This window comes from Perna viridis, chromosome 9, assembly GCF_037379345.1.
Source record: "Perna viridis isolate PV_CMFRI_1.1 ecotype Kerala chromosome 9, ASM3737934v1, whole genome shotgun sequence".
NCBI lineage: Eukaryota > Metazoa > Mollusca > Bivalvia > Mytilida > Mytilidae > Perna > Perna viridis.
In genome coordinates, this window is record NC_142453.1 from 22,998,831 (window position 1) to 23,018,024 (window position 19,194).

At 31.1% G+C, this 19,194-nt stretch overlaps 1 protein-coding gene across 1 annotated transcript; it reads right to left on the reverse strand.

The window, feature by feature from the left end:
- Positions 1-743: 743 nt before the first annotated feature.
- On the reverse strand, positions 744-14,329 carry LOC148607380 (uncharacterized). Its single transcript, XM_088546854.1, has 5 exons — positions 13,766-14,329; positions 13,145-13,265; positions 12,439-12,495; positions 11,853-11,969; positions 744-1,102 (listed from the first exon to the last, which is right to left on the reverse strand). Exons 1-5 carry the CDS (start codon positions 13,820-13,822, stop codon positions 1,089-1,091), a joined length of 366 nt encoding a protein of 121 aa, XP_088402980.1. The 5' UTR covers positions 13,823-14,329; the 3' UTR covers positions 744-1,088.
- Positions 14,330-19,194: the final 4,865 nt, after the last annotated feature.

Here is a 19,194-nt window from a genome sequence, read left to right on the forward strand (position 1 = left end):
GTGCGCATGGACAATATGTACCGGTAGTGTAAACTTGATTTTAGATAATTCGGCCTTATTAGAGCCACATGTATTTTGCAGGGAATTTTCAATATTTCGCCAAATTCTAAAATACTGGTAAAATAAAATAAGATGTCTTATAACTATACATAAAGAACCCTTAACTGACGTTCCTTCAGAACTAAAATTTAGGGGTCACCAAACTGTCATACTTGCAATAATAAAAAAAACATTCCCTTTACATTTTAAAAGAATATTTTCCTGCTATTTTTCTCATCTATAGAAGGAGCTTTCCTAAACTAATGTTTGAAACGTTACCAATATAATGTTTATTTTTATAATAATCATTTGAAATAATTTCAACATCATTTCAAACACTATAAGTTAATAGAAAATATATATGTTTCAATGGCCAAACCCTTTTAATCAAACTAAAATAATTAAATCAATATTTAATTTCTTTAATGAAGCTGATACAAGTGTCCATTTATAAAATGAAAACAATGAAACTTTTTTTAAAATTAAGCAAAATTTAAATTTAAGAACTTCATTCAAAATGCACTAATTTGTCATTTGATAGCCACTTCTTATGTTTTCATGAGCAAAAATATAGCCATTACAAAATGAAATCAAATTTTGGTGTTTATCTGTTTGGCAACTTTTGCGAGTATATGAACTGAAGTTTGTATACAAATCACCCTTTCTTTTATTTTCAATCAATAAACATGTCCTCTGTTGTTTTGAGGTGGGATGATACCAAATGCACTGGACTACATCCAGATATGCCTAATTCTTTGAATATGGCTAGAGTGATAAGTTATATTGAGAATTACCATTTATTGGCGTAGCTATCTTACATTATTAACAAACATATATATTTTTGTGCAATGAAATACACCAGAATTGTCTCTCTTTTAACACAAGCTTTAATTATGTAGGTTAAGTTCAAAGATTATGCGTGTAAACAATATCATTTTAATAAAAACAATATCGCAGGAAAGTAGGTGTTACTACGTGAATATAAAACAACATTAAATTTATGCAAGAAAAGTAGGAAACACAATGGTAAATCATGGTCCAGAAGTCTTTCAATAAAACACATCTGAAAACATTAAAAGACAAAAACGTTAAATAACGCATTAAGTTACAAAAGTATATGATAATATTAGTTCCTCTAAAACAGTTGGAATATGGTTTTCTACATTTTACCACAAAGGTCTGCTTACTTACATCAATAGAAGACAAACGTTTACATTTTTTGTGCATTTATACAACAAACATAACCTTTGCTTTAAACACTTCTACTGACCTATATCATAACCTGCGTATTATACAATTGCCCAAATTCAGCAGTAATTTGCCCGACACATAGTTTTAAGCTGTATGACTTCATTTGAAGCGTCCAAATCGCGAATATTCGATGGAAGATTAGGCAATATATGTTCCTACCTCTGAAATGTATTGAATATGACATCCTTTGATATTTTTTAGTAAGATGGTTGTCTAAAACAGCTTGCATTTCATTATTACATTCCAAGGATCAGATGCATCATTCAGATGTACACATTTCTATCAACACATGAGAGATGCATGGCTTAGATGTCAAAAAGAACTTTAATTGTATTAATATGTTAAAGGATTACTGTTTTATTATCAGTATTCGAATGCGTGGGGGAGATGGGTGAAAGCTTTATCTTGACAAAGAAATAGTAATTAAAAGAGTAATCAAGGGAACCAAGATTATAACGGTAATTAAAAGAATGTAATCTAGGGACAAAGACCAGACATGGAAAACAGACATACACAACAAAGAACATTAAGTAACTAAAATCATACATACATAGTAACAAAAGCAATGGAGCGACTCGGACTCCACTAAAAACTGGGAGTATGGACCAGGTGCACGGGTCGGGTAAGCGTTCTCTGCTTTTCTAGAAACACCCGCCGAGTTGTTCATAAAAGTCAAGTACGGGGTAGGCAAAGGAGGAAAGGAAAACTATGACCCGTTGAATTAATCAGTTTTTATGAACGTATGAGTTGTGATATGAAAACTCCATTCGCAGGTGCTGAAGGGATGTTGCCACAGATGAAAGGAAAGTTTACAATTTTGAATGAAAAGTCATCACGTTTGTCGTAAAGTTTTGTCAATTTTTTCCCTTTACCATCGATTTCGAAGTGTAGGTCAAGATATGAGGCCGACTTCACAGTGTCTGTAGTATCCTTTATCTAAAGTTCTTTTGGGTAGATGCAATGTATCAAATCCCCGAAATTAGGATTGTTTAAAGATAACACGTCATCTATATAGCGGAAACTGAGATCAAAGGATCTAGCCAAACGATATGTTGTCTTTCGGATCAGATCAGCTATAAAGTCAGCCTCAGTGTGAAGGAATAGATAAGCAAGTAGAGGAGAACATTTTTTCCCATTGGAATGCCGACCGTTTGTTGAAAAAACACGTCCATCACACTGGACAAATATGTTGTCGATTAAAAATTCTGCATTTTGTAAACGTCTTCCTCTGTATATTTGGACGATGATTTGGAATTATATCTTACAATTTATGAGGACTCTCTACCAAGAACTATATGTTTGTATCTATGCGTACCATCTTTTTTGGAAAAACAACGATGTACAATGTTTTAAGTCGGGACTTTAACTGAGTCTGGGGAATAGACGTATACAGTCATTGAATGAAATGTAGAAAATTATATGTAAAAGGAATAAATTTTACTGCGTCGTCTATCTTTTTTTTTAAATATTTTTTGTTTTGAATAATCTTACTTGTTAGCAATCTATAGATGCAACGTGGTAATAAGAAAGCTGCTTTAAATATGTTTTTTTTCCTCTTTTTTGTTAAACAAAAACAAATCTCCGTGCATTCAAAACAAGGCTAGAATACTTGAATACTCTTCATATTTGTCATTTAATTGTTCTATTGAATGCAGTAAAAATATTCGATTCAACAAACGGCCGTTTAGATTTGGTGGCCATCTTGGAACATTCTGAAGCATGAGTTACATTTTTCTTATACAGATCTATCTGTTTTGTACGTTTTGTAAAAATATCTTAAATAGTTTTTCTGAAAATAAACCAGAAAAAACACAAATTCTGGACAAAAGTTAACACGGAAACATTGCACATACCTATCCACATTTTTTCTGAATATTATTTAAAGACTCTCCAAATTTTACAACCATTTAAACTTTTAACTTCCTAGCCATCAAGGTTTCCGAAATTTTGCAATGTCCTATTTTATGACCTTCAGGTGTTTTCTTGGACACGGCAACCATTTTGACATTTTTTTTTATATAGCAAAATTTCGGATGAAGGTCTATTCATACATTAAATTTAGTTTCTTCAATTAAAACATTTTCTCATAACAACCTGGAAAAACCGCTTGACTAAGGGACATAATTATCATAATTAAGTTTACGCTTCGCGAAACGTTGGGCAAGTCACCTCCCGTACGCAAAGTGCCATGTAACGGCAACTTTCTAATTTTCGTGTCATGTCAAAATTAACACTCAGTATGTACTTGTCACCCTTAATACCAAATTTGATCGAAATCAAAGCATTTTGAAATTTTGGCGGGAAAAATATTTGCCACGGCAACGGCATAATCTTTAATGGCATAACAAGCTCTACCACTGTACCACTGTACCAAATTTCAATTACCTAGGCACCTATGTTTCTGAAATATTAAAATGTCCTACATTTTGACCATTTTTTCCTTATTTGGCAGCTTTTTTTAAATGGCATAGTTTTTTTTTAATTATCTCCCGAGTACTACAAAAATTGTTAAATATCAACTACTGCATTTTGTCTTCAATGAACTATATCTAAAGGAGAAACGAGAATATAAAAAAGATTAATTGTTCCCTGAAAAGCTTTCTACGTTTACTCGACTGCAGTTAGTTTTATTACACTCTGGTGCCAACAATACATGAAAACAATCATGTTTCTATAATGAGCTCACGATGTAGTGTATTTCAAACCTTTTAAATAGCAAATGTCAATTTTGTTAGTTACAGATACGAACATAGAAAATAAATTTATACTTTGTGAATGTGTACTTATCCATATTATTTGGAAACCTTATTTAAATGCAACTCTTCCTGAACAGAGGGTACATTACAGAATTAATGACATATTACATAGCAAACAAATATATGTTGAGTATGATTCTGTATCAATCCCAGACCACACATTCGAGACGTTATCATTTAAGGTAGATGATACCTAATATTGCTAGTAAATGATTTTTCCTTCACTCAAGAATTTTGATATTGATATGGAAGTTGCGCAGACTGATTACCTCAAACGCAAGATTGAACCGGTACCTAATATTTACACGATTCAGTTTAGCTTTTCATGAGAGGGTAGTAGACAAAAAATACAAAAATAAACTATCACACTCTGAGACATGTGATAGGACAGAATATTACCCATCTATTAACCAATCAGTTTTCAGTAGATTGACATGTAATATAATAGACAATTTTGTTTTTATATTCCAAACCATTTCGATGAAATCAAAACGGACAAGGACCTACCAAAAAAGCAAACAAAGCGTCTTCTACCGTCTTTATTTATCATTAATGATAAATCATATGTATAACATTATTATATTCAATAACAGGATTCACATAAATTGATATTTAAAAAAAAAGAAAATTACTGAAAGTGCAAAGCTTTAACGAATTACAATTTATCTTTCTTAATTATTTAATTGACAAATGTTAAATCCGTACAAATACAGCTCTTATTATGTTAGAATATTTTGAAATATTTGTTATATACATGTATGTAGTCGCAAAATCATGCTGTATTTGTCCAAAGAAAATTTTAAATCCGAAAAGAAATTTAACTTTGGATAGTAAAGATATTGTACCAAACATTGTGTAAACAGGTGAGAAAGACAATAATTGATCTGGAGTCCTGGGACTTGATTGATTTAGGAAATAGATACCAAAAGGTGCAAAAAAAACAGGCATCTTCTTGGTTTCCTGGCAATTATTTGTGAAAAATTTTGCATGGTATAATCCTTAAATTGTTCTTGGTTTTGTCACTTGCAATAGGACTTGGTTGGAAACGGATGCGAAATAAACATTTTCCCGACTTCCGGTTAACAAACTTAATTCAGATGTATAGTTGTGTCCAATTTTGTTAAACAAAACATTTAAAGGAATGACGTATCGATTCATGTTGGCTTTTCCACAATATATTTGAAACTCTAACAATAATATGTGTTATTTATACAATGATTTGGTCAATGATGTGGGTAAAACATTTGAAATAGTATATTACACAAGATGATTTCAGTTTTGATGTCATATGCACTTAATAAAGTTACACAACAGTTATTGATAGGGACAAGACATGATTAATGGTTGAAACAGGCTAAATGTATACTACTAACATAGAGGAAAGTTCCCATCCTATGGTGTATTGGTAATAGGAGACGATGATAATGTGTGTGGTGAAGATTTTGAATAGGGAGGGTGAGGAAAATTTATTTTTTAGTTTAATTGATATGAAAAAATGTATTTAGTTTAATTAAAATAAAATAACAGTGTAAATATGTGCCATAGAAGTCGGGAAGTTTAAAAGTGCAGTTAAACGTTCGTGTCAAATATTGATTTTGGAGTTTATTGGTTTATAATTGTCGATGTGCATGTGGCTAATAATTGCAATAAATAAATTGTAATATTATACAAGATACTTCATATTTCATTTATAAGTGTTTAATTTAAAATAATTGGAGTTTTTTCTATGTCTTCACACAATCCGTGGAGGGTGTAAGAAATCAGGGAACCCCTTCATAGCTACCCTCGGCTTAAAGGAGAGTTTGTTGTATTGCAGGAGTTGTAAATAAACTGTATATGAATCTTAAAAACAAAAACAAAAACAAAAACAAAACAGTGTAAATGTAACCAAATTTTAAAATATAAAATTAATTTGATGATGTACTAATGTGATATGAAATATGCGATGGGGATTCTACATGTGGATGGAGATTTTTCCAAAGGAAACATGGTATTCTCATAGGGAATGGGGATTGGAACAATGGAAAGTGAAGGGTTTGTATATGGTTATTTACAACGTTTATACCATTCAAGAGCTATAATTATTCAATACCATATGCCGGGAATACAACAAGCTAATTACTTAACAAATTTGTTTTATGTAATTAAAATTGATATAATATATAATTATATATATATATTGGGAAATAAATTCACTATTTTCAAGTATATAACCAATGGTATGTCCTCAATTGATTAAAAAAATAGGGGGCTATTTTAACATTTTGTTGGTCATCAATAAATAATCCTGATGTCAATGTTTTTCTTCCTCTGGTCTATCAAAATTAGAATTGTTTATTGTTTTCTGGGACATGTGTTATTATCCATTGTAACGGGTAAAGGGAAATGCGAACGACAAAGTCAAATTTGTGTGACAATCTTTTGCTTTGTCAAACAGTTAAACTGCAAACTCGAATATATAAGACCAACAAGAAATCCATGAACATTTGAGAACAATGAGCAGGTGCCAGGTGCACTAACAGAGTAATTGTATGTTCTTTAGAAACACCATTTGCTCATTAAATGAAATGTTCGAGTTGAAAAAAGTACTAAAATAGCATGACGCGGTAAACGAATCGTTTGGAAAACACTATAACAATCTACAAATTCATGATAATCACCTTTAAAGTGAAATCAAACACAGTACAAACACCCGCATAGTTTCGGCAAACTATTGTATAACGTTTCAGTTGTGTATACGAAAGTAGATGCCATTGCAATTGACGTAATAGTCATGAGTTAACCCATTCTATCGCACTCTAAGAGGAGGTCAAAATCTGAGGCGGACGTCATAGTGTCTGCATTGCTGTTTTTCCATTTAGAAGATGATGATTTAGAGTTTCTAGAAATACTTTCAAGTGACTGCTTTTTAAAAGCGGATTGCTATCTTGGATGGTCAATGACCCTTCAGTGTGCATGTTTCTAATAAATATATGAAAAGTTATAAAAGTTTCAATGTTAAAGTTTGAGAAAAATCTGCAAATGCTTAAGTTTTATTCTCGAACATTTACACGTTAAAGGTTTTCTAAATTAATTGAAATTTCATGTGATTGACATTTTATATGTACCCCACTTCGCATCAAAAGAAATATTTTTTCAAGTGGTTTTTTGGGGATTTGAAATACATCATCTTCATTAGAAACAGTAGTCTTCAAAGCTTCATAGGTAGTAAATATTTCTAAATAAAAACATTAGTATGTCATATCACATTCTATCAGATGAACGATCAGTTATTTTTGCATATATATAAACTAATAAAAAGTTCAAAATATTTGGGTTATTTATATTTAGAATGATATTGTGAATTGCTTTTAGATGTTTTATGGCTTGAAAGACGATCGGAAATTGAAGAGAACTAGGACTAAAAAGATAATTATCGTCTGTTAAAAGAACTTCCTCGAATGACAATTATATAATAATGGCGGCAGCTTAACAAAATCCATTATGCGATATTTGTCAAAGACGCAACAAACCTAAAAAAGCCAGTGTTTGGTGCTTTGAGTGTAAAGCGAGCATTTACAATCACTGGAAGCAATTTCATCAAGTCCAAAACTTGTCAAAGCACCACATGCCAATTTTGATACAAGATTATCTAAAGCTTACACCAGCAGTAACTGCCATACAAAATGAAAGTTATCGCCATTATATCAGAATGGATTACTACTGCATAGATCATGATTCCCCGACCTGCCGGAAGTGTATCACGGAAGTTCACAAGAAACGTTGTAATATTAAACCTATAACATGTGTCACTGACTTAGAGCAGAACAGAGGACTTTAAAGGAATAGTTCAAAATTTAATCAAAGAAGTATCATCAAAATAGGACAAGATAAAAGACGAAACGATTAGGGTCACAGCTGAAATAAAGGCGACGGGGACAGAAATAAATCAACATTTAGACCAAATGGAAGATGCATTTGTGAGGGAAATTGCAGACAAAGAGGAGGAACAGCGTGATATAATAACAAAAACACTTGCAAACCTTGAAGATATTCTAAGGCCTGGTCAAAAAACACTGGATTATATCTCACAAGCATCGGAATATGCATCTCAGTGTCCCACTCTGTTTGGTGTAATGATGTGGAACGATGAAATCTAACAACATGAGAGTGCTCTTCAATCGCTTCAAAAAGAACTCTCACATTTTGAGCAATATACAGTTACTGTAAACCCAGTGCTAAAACAACCTTGACGGAGATCAAAGAATTTACTTCGATCTAAATATGTCAGTCTTGGTCAGGTTTCAAATCTTTAAAGAAAGAAAAAATAGGGCAAAATCTTTTTATAAATCCTGTTGTACAGTCAGATATTCAGCTGTCAAAATCTATTTCTTTTAGTTTACTACATGGGCGACAAGACAAAACGATTCAAGCATGCTGCAAAACGGAATCAGGACAAATGGTTTTTACATGTAACGGTACTGATGGTTCATTGCTTTTTGACAAACATTTTATTTGGGTTGATTTTCAACCTTGCGATGTAGCAGCAGTACACAATACCACTGTAGCCGTAACAAGTAAATGGAATAAAAAAAACTTGTCCTAGTAGACATCATTCAGAAGAGGGTATGCAAAACATTGTATGGAAAAGAAAAATGCTTCGGATTATGTTGTAGAGACAACAAGTTAATCGTTGCTGTCTGTTGAAAACCTGAAAATTAAAATATTTCACTTAAAAGGCAAGGTTTCATGCACAATAGACCAGGTAGATCGTTCAATGTACTGCAGTGTAGTAAACAATTCATTGTATTACACTGCACCCTCTTCCTACACTGTTTATATCTGTGAAATGACAAGGATATATCTCTGAGGCCAATGCTAGAAGTAGTGTCATGCTAATGAGTTTCTTAAATGTTGAAAAAGGACAATCATAGCAATATGTTATGATATTGTATTCGATTATGTCGATTATTCTATACCAGTCACTTGCATACCAAGTTTAAAATCAATTTTATGAACTCTACGATTATTTACTTTCTGTGTTAGTCCATAAATCTTTAACTTTTCTTGTGTTAACTATTTATATGACTTCGGTTTGTTCTTGTTTTTGGGAGTTAGACTAGTTAAGTTCTGCTCAAAAGGTGATGTCCTGTTCTGCACTTCTATTTTGTTTATAAAATGACAAGCATTTAATATGAACATCGACTTTTGGAATGTTTTTATATTTGCTATCTGGAATGTAGACAAAAAGAGCGAGAAAAATATAGACAAGTTGAATTTATTACTTTTTTTGGCAAATACGACAATAAACACAACACAAAATTCGTACATGTATGTACTTATTTGTTTTATTTGTTTTCAATAGAAATAAATTTGATGTTTTGCCTATATTTGGAAAATTGCACTAGCAATACAAATGTGTTCCTTGTTTTTGTTTTGTTTTGTTTTGTTTTGTTTTGTTTTGTTTGTTTGTTTGTTTGTTTGTTTTTTGTTGTTTTTTTGGTTTTTTTTTTTTTTTTTTTTTTTTTTTTGGGGGGGGGGGGGGTTTGTCATTGATTTTTCTTGTTGTTTTGCAAACACTTGATGAATGAAATATATGTATTATTATTTATATGTATGTATGTCAAAAGGTGAATTCCATCATAAAATACCATACTATCAAGTGATTGTTAATTATCGCTATACAATGAAATTAATACAGTTAAGATACTCGATCAAATTAAGAAATAAATCACAAAAACAACATTCATTTTTTTTACCCCGGGCGAAAACGAGGGGTTAAATAAACATAAATGGCTAAGACAGTGTAAAACAATGATAAAATGGAGTTTCCGTGATTTATTGACATTCTAGTAAGACTAGTTTTGTTATATTTTTGGACGTTACACAATTTTTTTTTTGTTCATGTGTTCATTACTTTTAACCACGGCTGTGGTCTGAAGAGCTTTTTAGCGCGTCATTATTAGAATTGGGCGTTAATGTATGCTATTTACAATAAAGAGTATTTCTTATAGTTTTACATGTTATGGAAAATGTATGTTTTCGTTTGCTCTGTTAATTGTTTATTTTGGTTTGCTCTGTTAATTGTTTATTTTGGTTTGCTTTGTTAATTATTGTATTTATGTTTTTGTATTAACTGTTTAAGTTTTAAAATAGGTAATTGCATGCAATTATAATATATCATATGCATTGAAATCTTTGAACGCATTGGATGAATTTGGATATGAATCAGAATATGAGAAATGTGAAGAGTATAATAATATGCATATTTATCTATGATCAAAGAACACCACACATTTACCATATACATCGCAAAAAGACGTTCCTATAAATAGTTATAATACTGACAAAGACAACTTTAACGGCAATTTTGAATCATAACATTGTAATAACAACATACATATCGTTGTTCTAACAAACAATTTATTCATGGAGAACATAATCAAAAATCAAAAATTGCCACAAAGTTTCTCTCAAAATAATCATAAATTAAATTGATACTTTCAACCCACCAATTCTTGCAATAAAGCTTGTATATAATATAAACACGGAACAGTTATGCCAAGTCATACTCATTTAGTACGAACATTAGGAGATTTTTTTTTACACTCTGGTGCATATGAAAGTATCGACTTGTGAATAACCTTCAAACATCGGATTTGACAGTCAAAAACCATTCATTACAACATCTATATAAATATTAACATCTTACTAGCATTGCTTGCTTTAATTAGACCATCAGGAATCAATATGAAAGTGTGACAATGAACAAACAAACCTGGTTGATGTACAAACATTGTTTATTAGGACGACATAAAGTGACCCCAGCACAACACATATTAATAGTTGTGTTCGACAAAATATATGAGATTATCGATAAATGGGTTACTTAATTAGATAGCAAAAGATTTAGTTTGTCTTTGAAAGAGTTTAAAAAGTTGAAATTTCCCAAATGACTTCTTAGCAGACAATAATTGATTCTTAATGTTTTTGTTTCAAACATTGTCTTATAAATTTGATACACAATGTTCGAACATCTTTTGCAATTGTTAAATTCCCAATCCAGGCAACTTTCCATTAAATTATGTGTTTAATCACCGAAGCAACCACTTAACAGCTTCACATAATTACCAATAAAATTTGCAAGATTTATACGATACCATTTAATTGGAAATTGAATTACTTAAAGTGTTCTAGCAAATGAACATAATTCAATAACATAAATTAAGACACTGTTAAAAGAATGAACTGGTAGTGCACATGTTTGCAATAAAACAATAAGTTTGTGTCTTTTCTATTGCGAGTTAACTTTTTTTAATTCATTTATTTGGTGTTCGGTGTCATTTATTTTTTTTTCTTAGAGTTTCAATTTTATTTGTTTTTATTCTTTTGTGTATGTCTCAATATTTCTTTTATCAAAATATGTGTATTGTTTTCAGGTTTAAATGTTTCAATAAATGTGTAGTATATACTAATTAATATTTTTTTTTATTTTTATTCCATCTATTATATACCGATAAATTGCATTCCGATACTATTTTCTCAGTTGTGTTTACTGTGTTTGTTTCGTTCTGCTTGTTTGTTGATTCTTTAACCTGCAAGACACCTTGATTACAAATAATTTATCATGTAAATAATATCGACAGTGTAACTGTTTTAGTTTTGCTCTGTTTTGCTTTTGTTTGTTTGTTTGATTGTTTTTGTTTTTGTTTTTGTTTTGTTTTGTTTCGTTTTTGTGTTTGTTTGTTTTTTTGTTTTTTTGTTTTTTTTTTTTTGTTTCTATGTGGTGTTTTTTAGTACCAAAAAAGTATAATACAGTTAGCTTACCACACGCTTTTTCGGTACAAGCAGAAATTTTCTCAGACGTACATGTGCATGTATTACAACCATCCTGGGCAGTATAACTCTGGCCAATCAGATACGAATTTCCGTTGTAATAACAATCTAAAGTTTGAAAAAGACTTGCGTTATAAAAAACAGAAAAAACAAAACTTATTTACTAAATCCAATTTCTTTCTCCTAAGCTTTTTTCTTCTCGAATACTCGTTCCTTATGTACAGAGAGGGAAAGGAATCAATTTTTATAGCCATCTCCTGTTGAAAAAAATAATCTTTGATCTCAAAGCTAGCAAAAACAAAAGGCACTACCCACCAGAAAAACAACAAATAATGATAATGATGATAATAAAGATACTACAGAAGATGCTGGTGATTGTTTGGATGATGATGATGATGATGATGATGATGATGATGATGATGATGATGATTAAGTATTTTTTTCACTACGCGCAGTGGTTTATGACAAGAAAAACAAGACGCACATAATCAGTGGATATATGTTAAGTAAAGGAATGTGTTATGCTTGAGTTATAGTAATTGGACACAATAAACATAATGAAAATTAGTTTACTAACCTCCCGGAGGTACGCAGTATTTACGGCAGTTGCAAGACAGCGAACAACATTTATCATCTAAAGAAGAAAACAAGAATGAAAGAACTTGTAAAAGAATGTAAGCAAACTTAAACAGACGTGCACAATGTACATCAAATGGACAATTTTAACTATATTTTTCTGCAATCTATACTTACAGTAAATCCGAAAGTAAACACTGTTTCCGCTTCTTGATTTAGTGCGGTTTATTACTAATTGTAGAAAATTGATTGATTGATTGATTGATAGTTGTGATTTCTCTTTTGTTAGAAAAATATATTTCAAAATACTGTGTTGTCGCAAATACTTAACGTTTTATCATACTGGCTCATTGTAAAATTATATTAAACCGCTAATAGCAATACTTGTATGGATTAAACTTCCCATCTCTTTGTATGTTGTGGGTTTGCATTTGGAGTGGATTATGGGGGATTTTGAATACTTGTACAGAAAATAAGGAAAACATGTATATAAATTAAAATCATATCAAATTGAATAACACATTGAAGCTTAAGAGTTGAAGAATAAACGAATATAAAATTTGATAATATGTTAATATGATATACAAAATTCATTGCAAAATGGAAATACTTTTATCAGGGAATAGTGATGGAATTGGACAATGATTTTTCACTCAGACAACTGTTCTTCTGTTAAAAATGAACAAAAAACAATTAATATAGAATACCTTTGTCTGGACAGTCTGAGTCTGTAGTACATTCTGAAGGTCCAGGATGACACACACATGCCGTAAATAACCCTGTGGAAGGACAATTTCCAGGTCTTGGTTTCGGAACATATGGATTCGCCTTAATCGAAAGGGGACGATAATGAATCACACGCGAGTAATATTTTCATGTTAACTAAATTAAAAGTAATAAAACAAGAACTGTCTACTGTTCATCATGGAACAAGGCTTACATAGGACAACAACCCTATACTGATATTTTTGCAAAATGTTACTTCTGTGTCAACTGAATTTCACGAATAATGAATTTTTGTGGTTTGTAACTCATCAACGGGATAAACTTGTCTGCCTTAAGTAAGCAATGATTTATTTTATTTAGGAAATAATTTGTAATTAAACAAATCCTGAAAAGTTCAATATGTTTTAATTGCAATAAAATTCTGTGAAACGCTTGTATATTCTGAAGAAGCTGAAATCATCTGAAAGAATAATCAAGGAAATCAAGGTTATAGCGGATAAAGATGTTCATGTAAGTTGTCAAGTTCGAATAGAAAACGAAATGAAATTAAAGCCAAACATTACTTATAAAATATGTCATAGTCATTGATGAAAAGTACTCACGCTAACTAAGAATACAACAACACAAAAGATGGTAAACACATTCATGCCCATCTTCATCTGGTAAAAGCAGTGAATATAATTACTTTCAATTGAAATCTTCTATATATAAATGCGTGTTTATTTTTACAATGTTAATGCAAATCCGGCTTTATGTCATATTGTGATTGATTACATACTAGAAATGTTAGGTATTACGTATAATTTTGATAAATGTTGTATTGAATATACGTTTTTACTAATAGTTATAATATGTATGCAAATTTCGATAAATTATCAGTTTCATTTGAAAGAATAAGCCGATTTACATTTAATTACTGGCGAACTACAGTATAATGTTTAAGGGCATGGTGCTACCCGGAACTGAATCTTTTCACTATAGAGTTGCTTGTATTGTCCAAAATTTATACTGTTCAGTGATCTGCTTCATTCGGGAGTGTTTTGTAATATTATTATGTTTGCGTACATTGTAGCCTCGGTTTACACGCACGATAATTAAAATGTACAAGCAATAAGTTTTTTTGTTTTTTTTTTTTTTTTTTTGTTTTTTGTTTTTTGTTTTTTTTTTTTGGGGGGGGGGGGGATGGTATTGCATTATTTTCTTTTTGCCTTTCATGTGGCTTTGTACATCCAAAATTTCAATTTCAAAAGAAATAAGTACCAATTATTTACTTTCAGTTTTGAATTAAACAGATTGGTCAAGATATCGGAGAGATATATCAACTGACATAGCAAATTTATTGGAATGAGGGTTTCAAGAATTTTTATTGTAATTATAAAGATTATAAACTGCTTTTCTAGTTTTTATTGATATATAGTATTTTTTTTATTGTTATTATTATTTTATCAGTGACTGCTTCGATTGTACTCTTCGATAAAATTGGGGGAAAACAGTGTTAAATCCCTTTTGCATTTTAATTTTACGATGGCGTTCATTCAGATTCATTATTCGAGAACTCAAGATCACCGCAATATTTGGAAGGAACCAAACATAACTGGTTAAAAATATATAATTTTATCAGTCTCATCTTCTTGTCAAGTTTTAATTGGTTTTACCATATTCTTAAATGGACATTGCATTTAGCAAATGTACACAGGTTATACTCGTTTATATACTTTGTTTTACCATTAATCAAAATAGCTTACAAAACAAAGACTTGCATTGTTCTTTTTTAAGGTTAGTGAAAACATATGTTTTGCATAAAATTTTCATTAAGCGTGTCACATGTTGCCATGTTATTCAAGTGTAATTCTAAACATGCCAAATAGCATGTTTTACGTGTACTTTATATTTTTTCTTCAAAGTTAGTTTTGAAGTGTACACATCATTGTTTAAATTGTTTGTTTAGGGCATACATTAGTTTAGGGAATAGATTTGATTTCGTTGATAGGAGTATAATTATCTGGCGAAATGTCCAAATGAATCTTATATCAAACATACATGGAATCAAATATGGGAGTAAAGTATTTTTTCCGATGTCAGGGATTATTTCATTGCAAATAATAAGTAGCGGAGAATTAAAATGACAACGAATGAGTTAAAAGTGCATTTATATCCGCTCAACGACCATATGCAAAATATCTTCACCATTAAAACATTACGTTATTATCTCTACTGATGCACATCAAATGAATTTCAACAACTAAAAGCTTTACAATTCATTGATCGGAAATCACACTGTAATTATTGGACTTGTCTGGTTATCATTTTGATCTGCAGCCTTTACGATCAACTCTATGTTTACAATTTTCTGTCTTACAAGCCTTGTTGACCCTCCTGTGAGTTTTCATGATATATTTTATACTATTAAAGGACCCCACCCCCTGCCAAATACCTAGGAACCTTTTCTGGCGGATTTTAAATTGGTCTAATAAACGATTTACATTGCAACTTAATCCACCAGTGGAAAAACTATAACTGGATTCTTTGGTCAGAATTATCGGTAATTTCGGTTTAACTACATATAATTACGTAACTTACGAGAATTAATTTTGAAAGTTTTAGATAGTCAAAGAATGGCGACAACAGAACGAAAGGTGTACCCACTCGAACTTCGAGTGAAAGCTATCAAATTGTTAGATACCAGGAAGCCAGTCTTTAATCAATATAAGGTTTTGTAGGTTTCTTTTGTATCAGATATACTAATTTGTATGAGTACTCAAAAACGTTTTCTCTTCCGTAATTGAGATTAACTACATGGCTCTTATTTGGTATGCTTCTTTAAAACTGCCTACCCGGAGAAAACAAACTGATGACAGTTATGACGATTACTGTAAACGTATTAATTTTGGCGGTGTACTAATTTTGGCTATTTTTGCGGTTGCCTCAAGATCGCGGAAATTTGTACCCGCGAAAATGTATTCAAATTATTAAGTATTTTGACCGTTATATTGTTGTTTCCACAATGTTGAATAGAAACATCGTTTATGTAAGGGTAGTATCTTTCAATGCAATCAAGTCACACTAAGTCTATTATAAAAAACATATACGGTAAATGCGTGTGGGTTATAATTTCTAAATTCATGATCTTTTTTACATGTCACATCAAAGAATAGAAATCAATACTGTGCAAACATTCTATTCACAAAAACAGAATGTAATGGCTATCACACACTACAGGTAATAACCGATAATAGGTTACCGATAAATACATAAGCTGATTACTGTCAATAAAAAGTTAATCCGTAAACATGCAATTGAAGTGTCAAAAGTTCATCCCTTCAATAAGCTACAGCTTGGGCAATTAAGTGAGTTCTTTCAAGTTTTAAATAAAAATACACTAATACACTGTTATATTAAAATGGTCAGAGGAAACTATACATGTGGACTTGCCAATTTTTTGTCGTATTAAAGGCCGCTATTAATGTATTTTAGTTTATTGAAATATTAAAAGTAAAATAACTGATAAAATAGGAATCACACACTGCCGAGACTTTTGAAAACTTTTTTACCAACTTTGTAAACCGGGAAAATTAATACCCGCGAATATGTTGACTTCTCAGAAACCAAGAAAATTAATACGTCTACAGTACATCCAAAGGACATTTATCTGTTTGAACAACTTTAAAAAAGTTGTACCGCCTATTTGGCTAAATCAAGAAGATTATTATCAGAAATTGGAACACCATAATAAAAAGACAAGGACTATACCAAGCAAAAAAGACAAAACAATGTATGTTAAATCATGTATCACAAGTCATGTAAAACAATACAAAAAGAACGTAAGATCTACCCGGATCCACTAAAAGCTTGAACAAGAGGCATTGGAAGGATGACCATCTCCTACCTTTTGTGACGAAACATCCGCCGGGCTGTTCACCGAGTTATATCATGGTATTATGTAAATAAACGTTCAAATATATCAAAACTGATAAAGATAAAAATGTGCTCTGAATACTCAATGATCAAATACTCCCGTTAACAAACTTTCTTCTGTACCAAAATAATATACAAAAAAAGAGCAGAAACAGGATTTGATATGCGTGTGATATATGCAAAATTGACTTGTTAATACAATTTGTCTGTAATCTGTAATTTATCATTGTAAATGAATATTGAAAAAATTGTTTTTTTTTCTAAAGGTTATATTTCAACTAGGAAAGAAAAATATATGTGACAGAAATGACCAAAAACATAGGCTTTAGCTATAGTTGCCTCCTATATATATAAAACAATCAAGATATACCATAACATGGTCACTAACGTGTTCGGAAATATAAACAAAAAAAATGGAAAAGAGTTAGCATACTGATTTCTCGTTGTATTCTTTATTTTGAAAGTTGTTTTATTAGTGGCTGTTTGTTATTTCTGTTCGTTAGATCGTAAATATTTAAGGCAGTATTATCAATTAAAAGTGATGTCAAGCAAAATATTTTCGTTTAAATAGTATTGATAACATTCAATCTTATTATTGAATGACGTATATCGATTTTCTTATTTTGACGAAATTTAGTTGTCTGTCTAAAAACGTCAAAGCCAATTCCGCAAACTATTAACCCCAGAAGCCTAATGGTAAGAAGTCTACCGCGGTACAAAGAATTTGCATAATTACGACTAACTCTGGCATAACGTATGATATGAAAACTCAGGTGCCAAAGAGATGTGTACAATTTGTTTCCACTGGAATGCCAACCGTCTGTTGAAAAATGTGTCCACCACACTGGATTTAATTTATTTGTCGATAAAATATTGCAGCATTCCAGCATCTTCGTAGGTATATTTGAAAGATTATTTAATTGAAAATCGTTTTTTTTTTTTTTTGTTTTTTTACAAAGTATGACGAATCTCTATCAAGAACTACATGCCACTATCTAGGTGCACCGTCTTTTTTTTTATGGAGTAACAACAATGTATAATGTTTTTGTGTCGGGATTTTAGGAGTTAATGCGGTTAAATTCATCAACAAATTGTAACACAATTGAGTTCCTCACATATTATTATCACTTTTAAAGTTCTCTCTTTTTTTATAAGAAAAAATTCAACACAAATCAGGAAACGTATTAAACTATTTTGCATTATATAAAGAAGCCAAGTAAATATCCAGCGCTGAAGCCTGATACCCAGCAAATGAAAATATAATAATATGCATGCATTTTTTTCATCAATAGTTTGATCCTATGACTCAAAAGAGTGATAGGCATCTAGAATTTTATGACAGACCAAAATGAACATAATAACGTAGAGTTGACGTTTGTCGTGCTAGTTATTCTCCCATTCGTACAAGAAGCTGATATGAGACAGACATTGCTAACAATGCACGATTCATCTTTGTTCAGACACACAACCAATTTTAATCAAACCATGAAGTGGGAACCGGTATTTTTAAACAAAAACGTTCTGTATCATTCCTTGTGGTTAGAAATACAGTTTGTTGATTTCAGACAGAAACCAAACTCGTTTGTAATCAATATGCCTTTTGAATACACAAAAGTTAAAATCGATCCATCAATTGAAAACTTATAATATTATGATAAATGCAACGAAATGATTCGGACGAACGCATGGACGGGTGAGGTGATTCCGAAATACAATCCATTAACGAGTGAGGATATCTAGAACCTCCAAAGCACTTGCCAACAATTCCTCGAGAAGTAGTGCGTTGTCGTGGCCTTCGATGAACAAATAGAGTTTAAGGGTAATGACAGTGCAGAAATGTGGTTTTTTTTGTATTGGAGCTGCTTTGGTCTAAGTTTGAAGATTTCTCTTATTTTTCCACTGAATTTTCAAATTGACAATTGAAATATTTTATCAAATTGAACAAAACTTACCATTATAATCGTGAACATTCCATCATAATTTGTGTTGTGTACGCCTTTTAAAGACTTAAAGCTATTCGTACATGTATTGTGGTTTACAAAAAGTCTGACGTAATTAAAATGTCGCACCGTAAGTATAGAAGTTTGTTTGATTAACTGAAAACTTTATGACAGTA

Coding starts and splice junctions, on each gene's coding strand:
- LOC148607380 (XM_088546854.1), bottom strand. CDS start 13,822: ATGAAGATGGGCATGAATGTGTTTACCATCTTTTGTGTTGTTGTATTC. Junction 13,266..13,765: donor TTGTTGTATTCTTAGTTAGC/GTGAGTACTTTT, acceptor CTTTCGATTAAG/GCGAATCCATATGTTCCGAA. Junction 12,496..13,144: donor CTCAGACTGTCCAGACAAAG/GTATTCTATATT, acceptor TTTCTTCTTTAG/ATGATAAATGTTGTTCGCTG.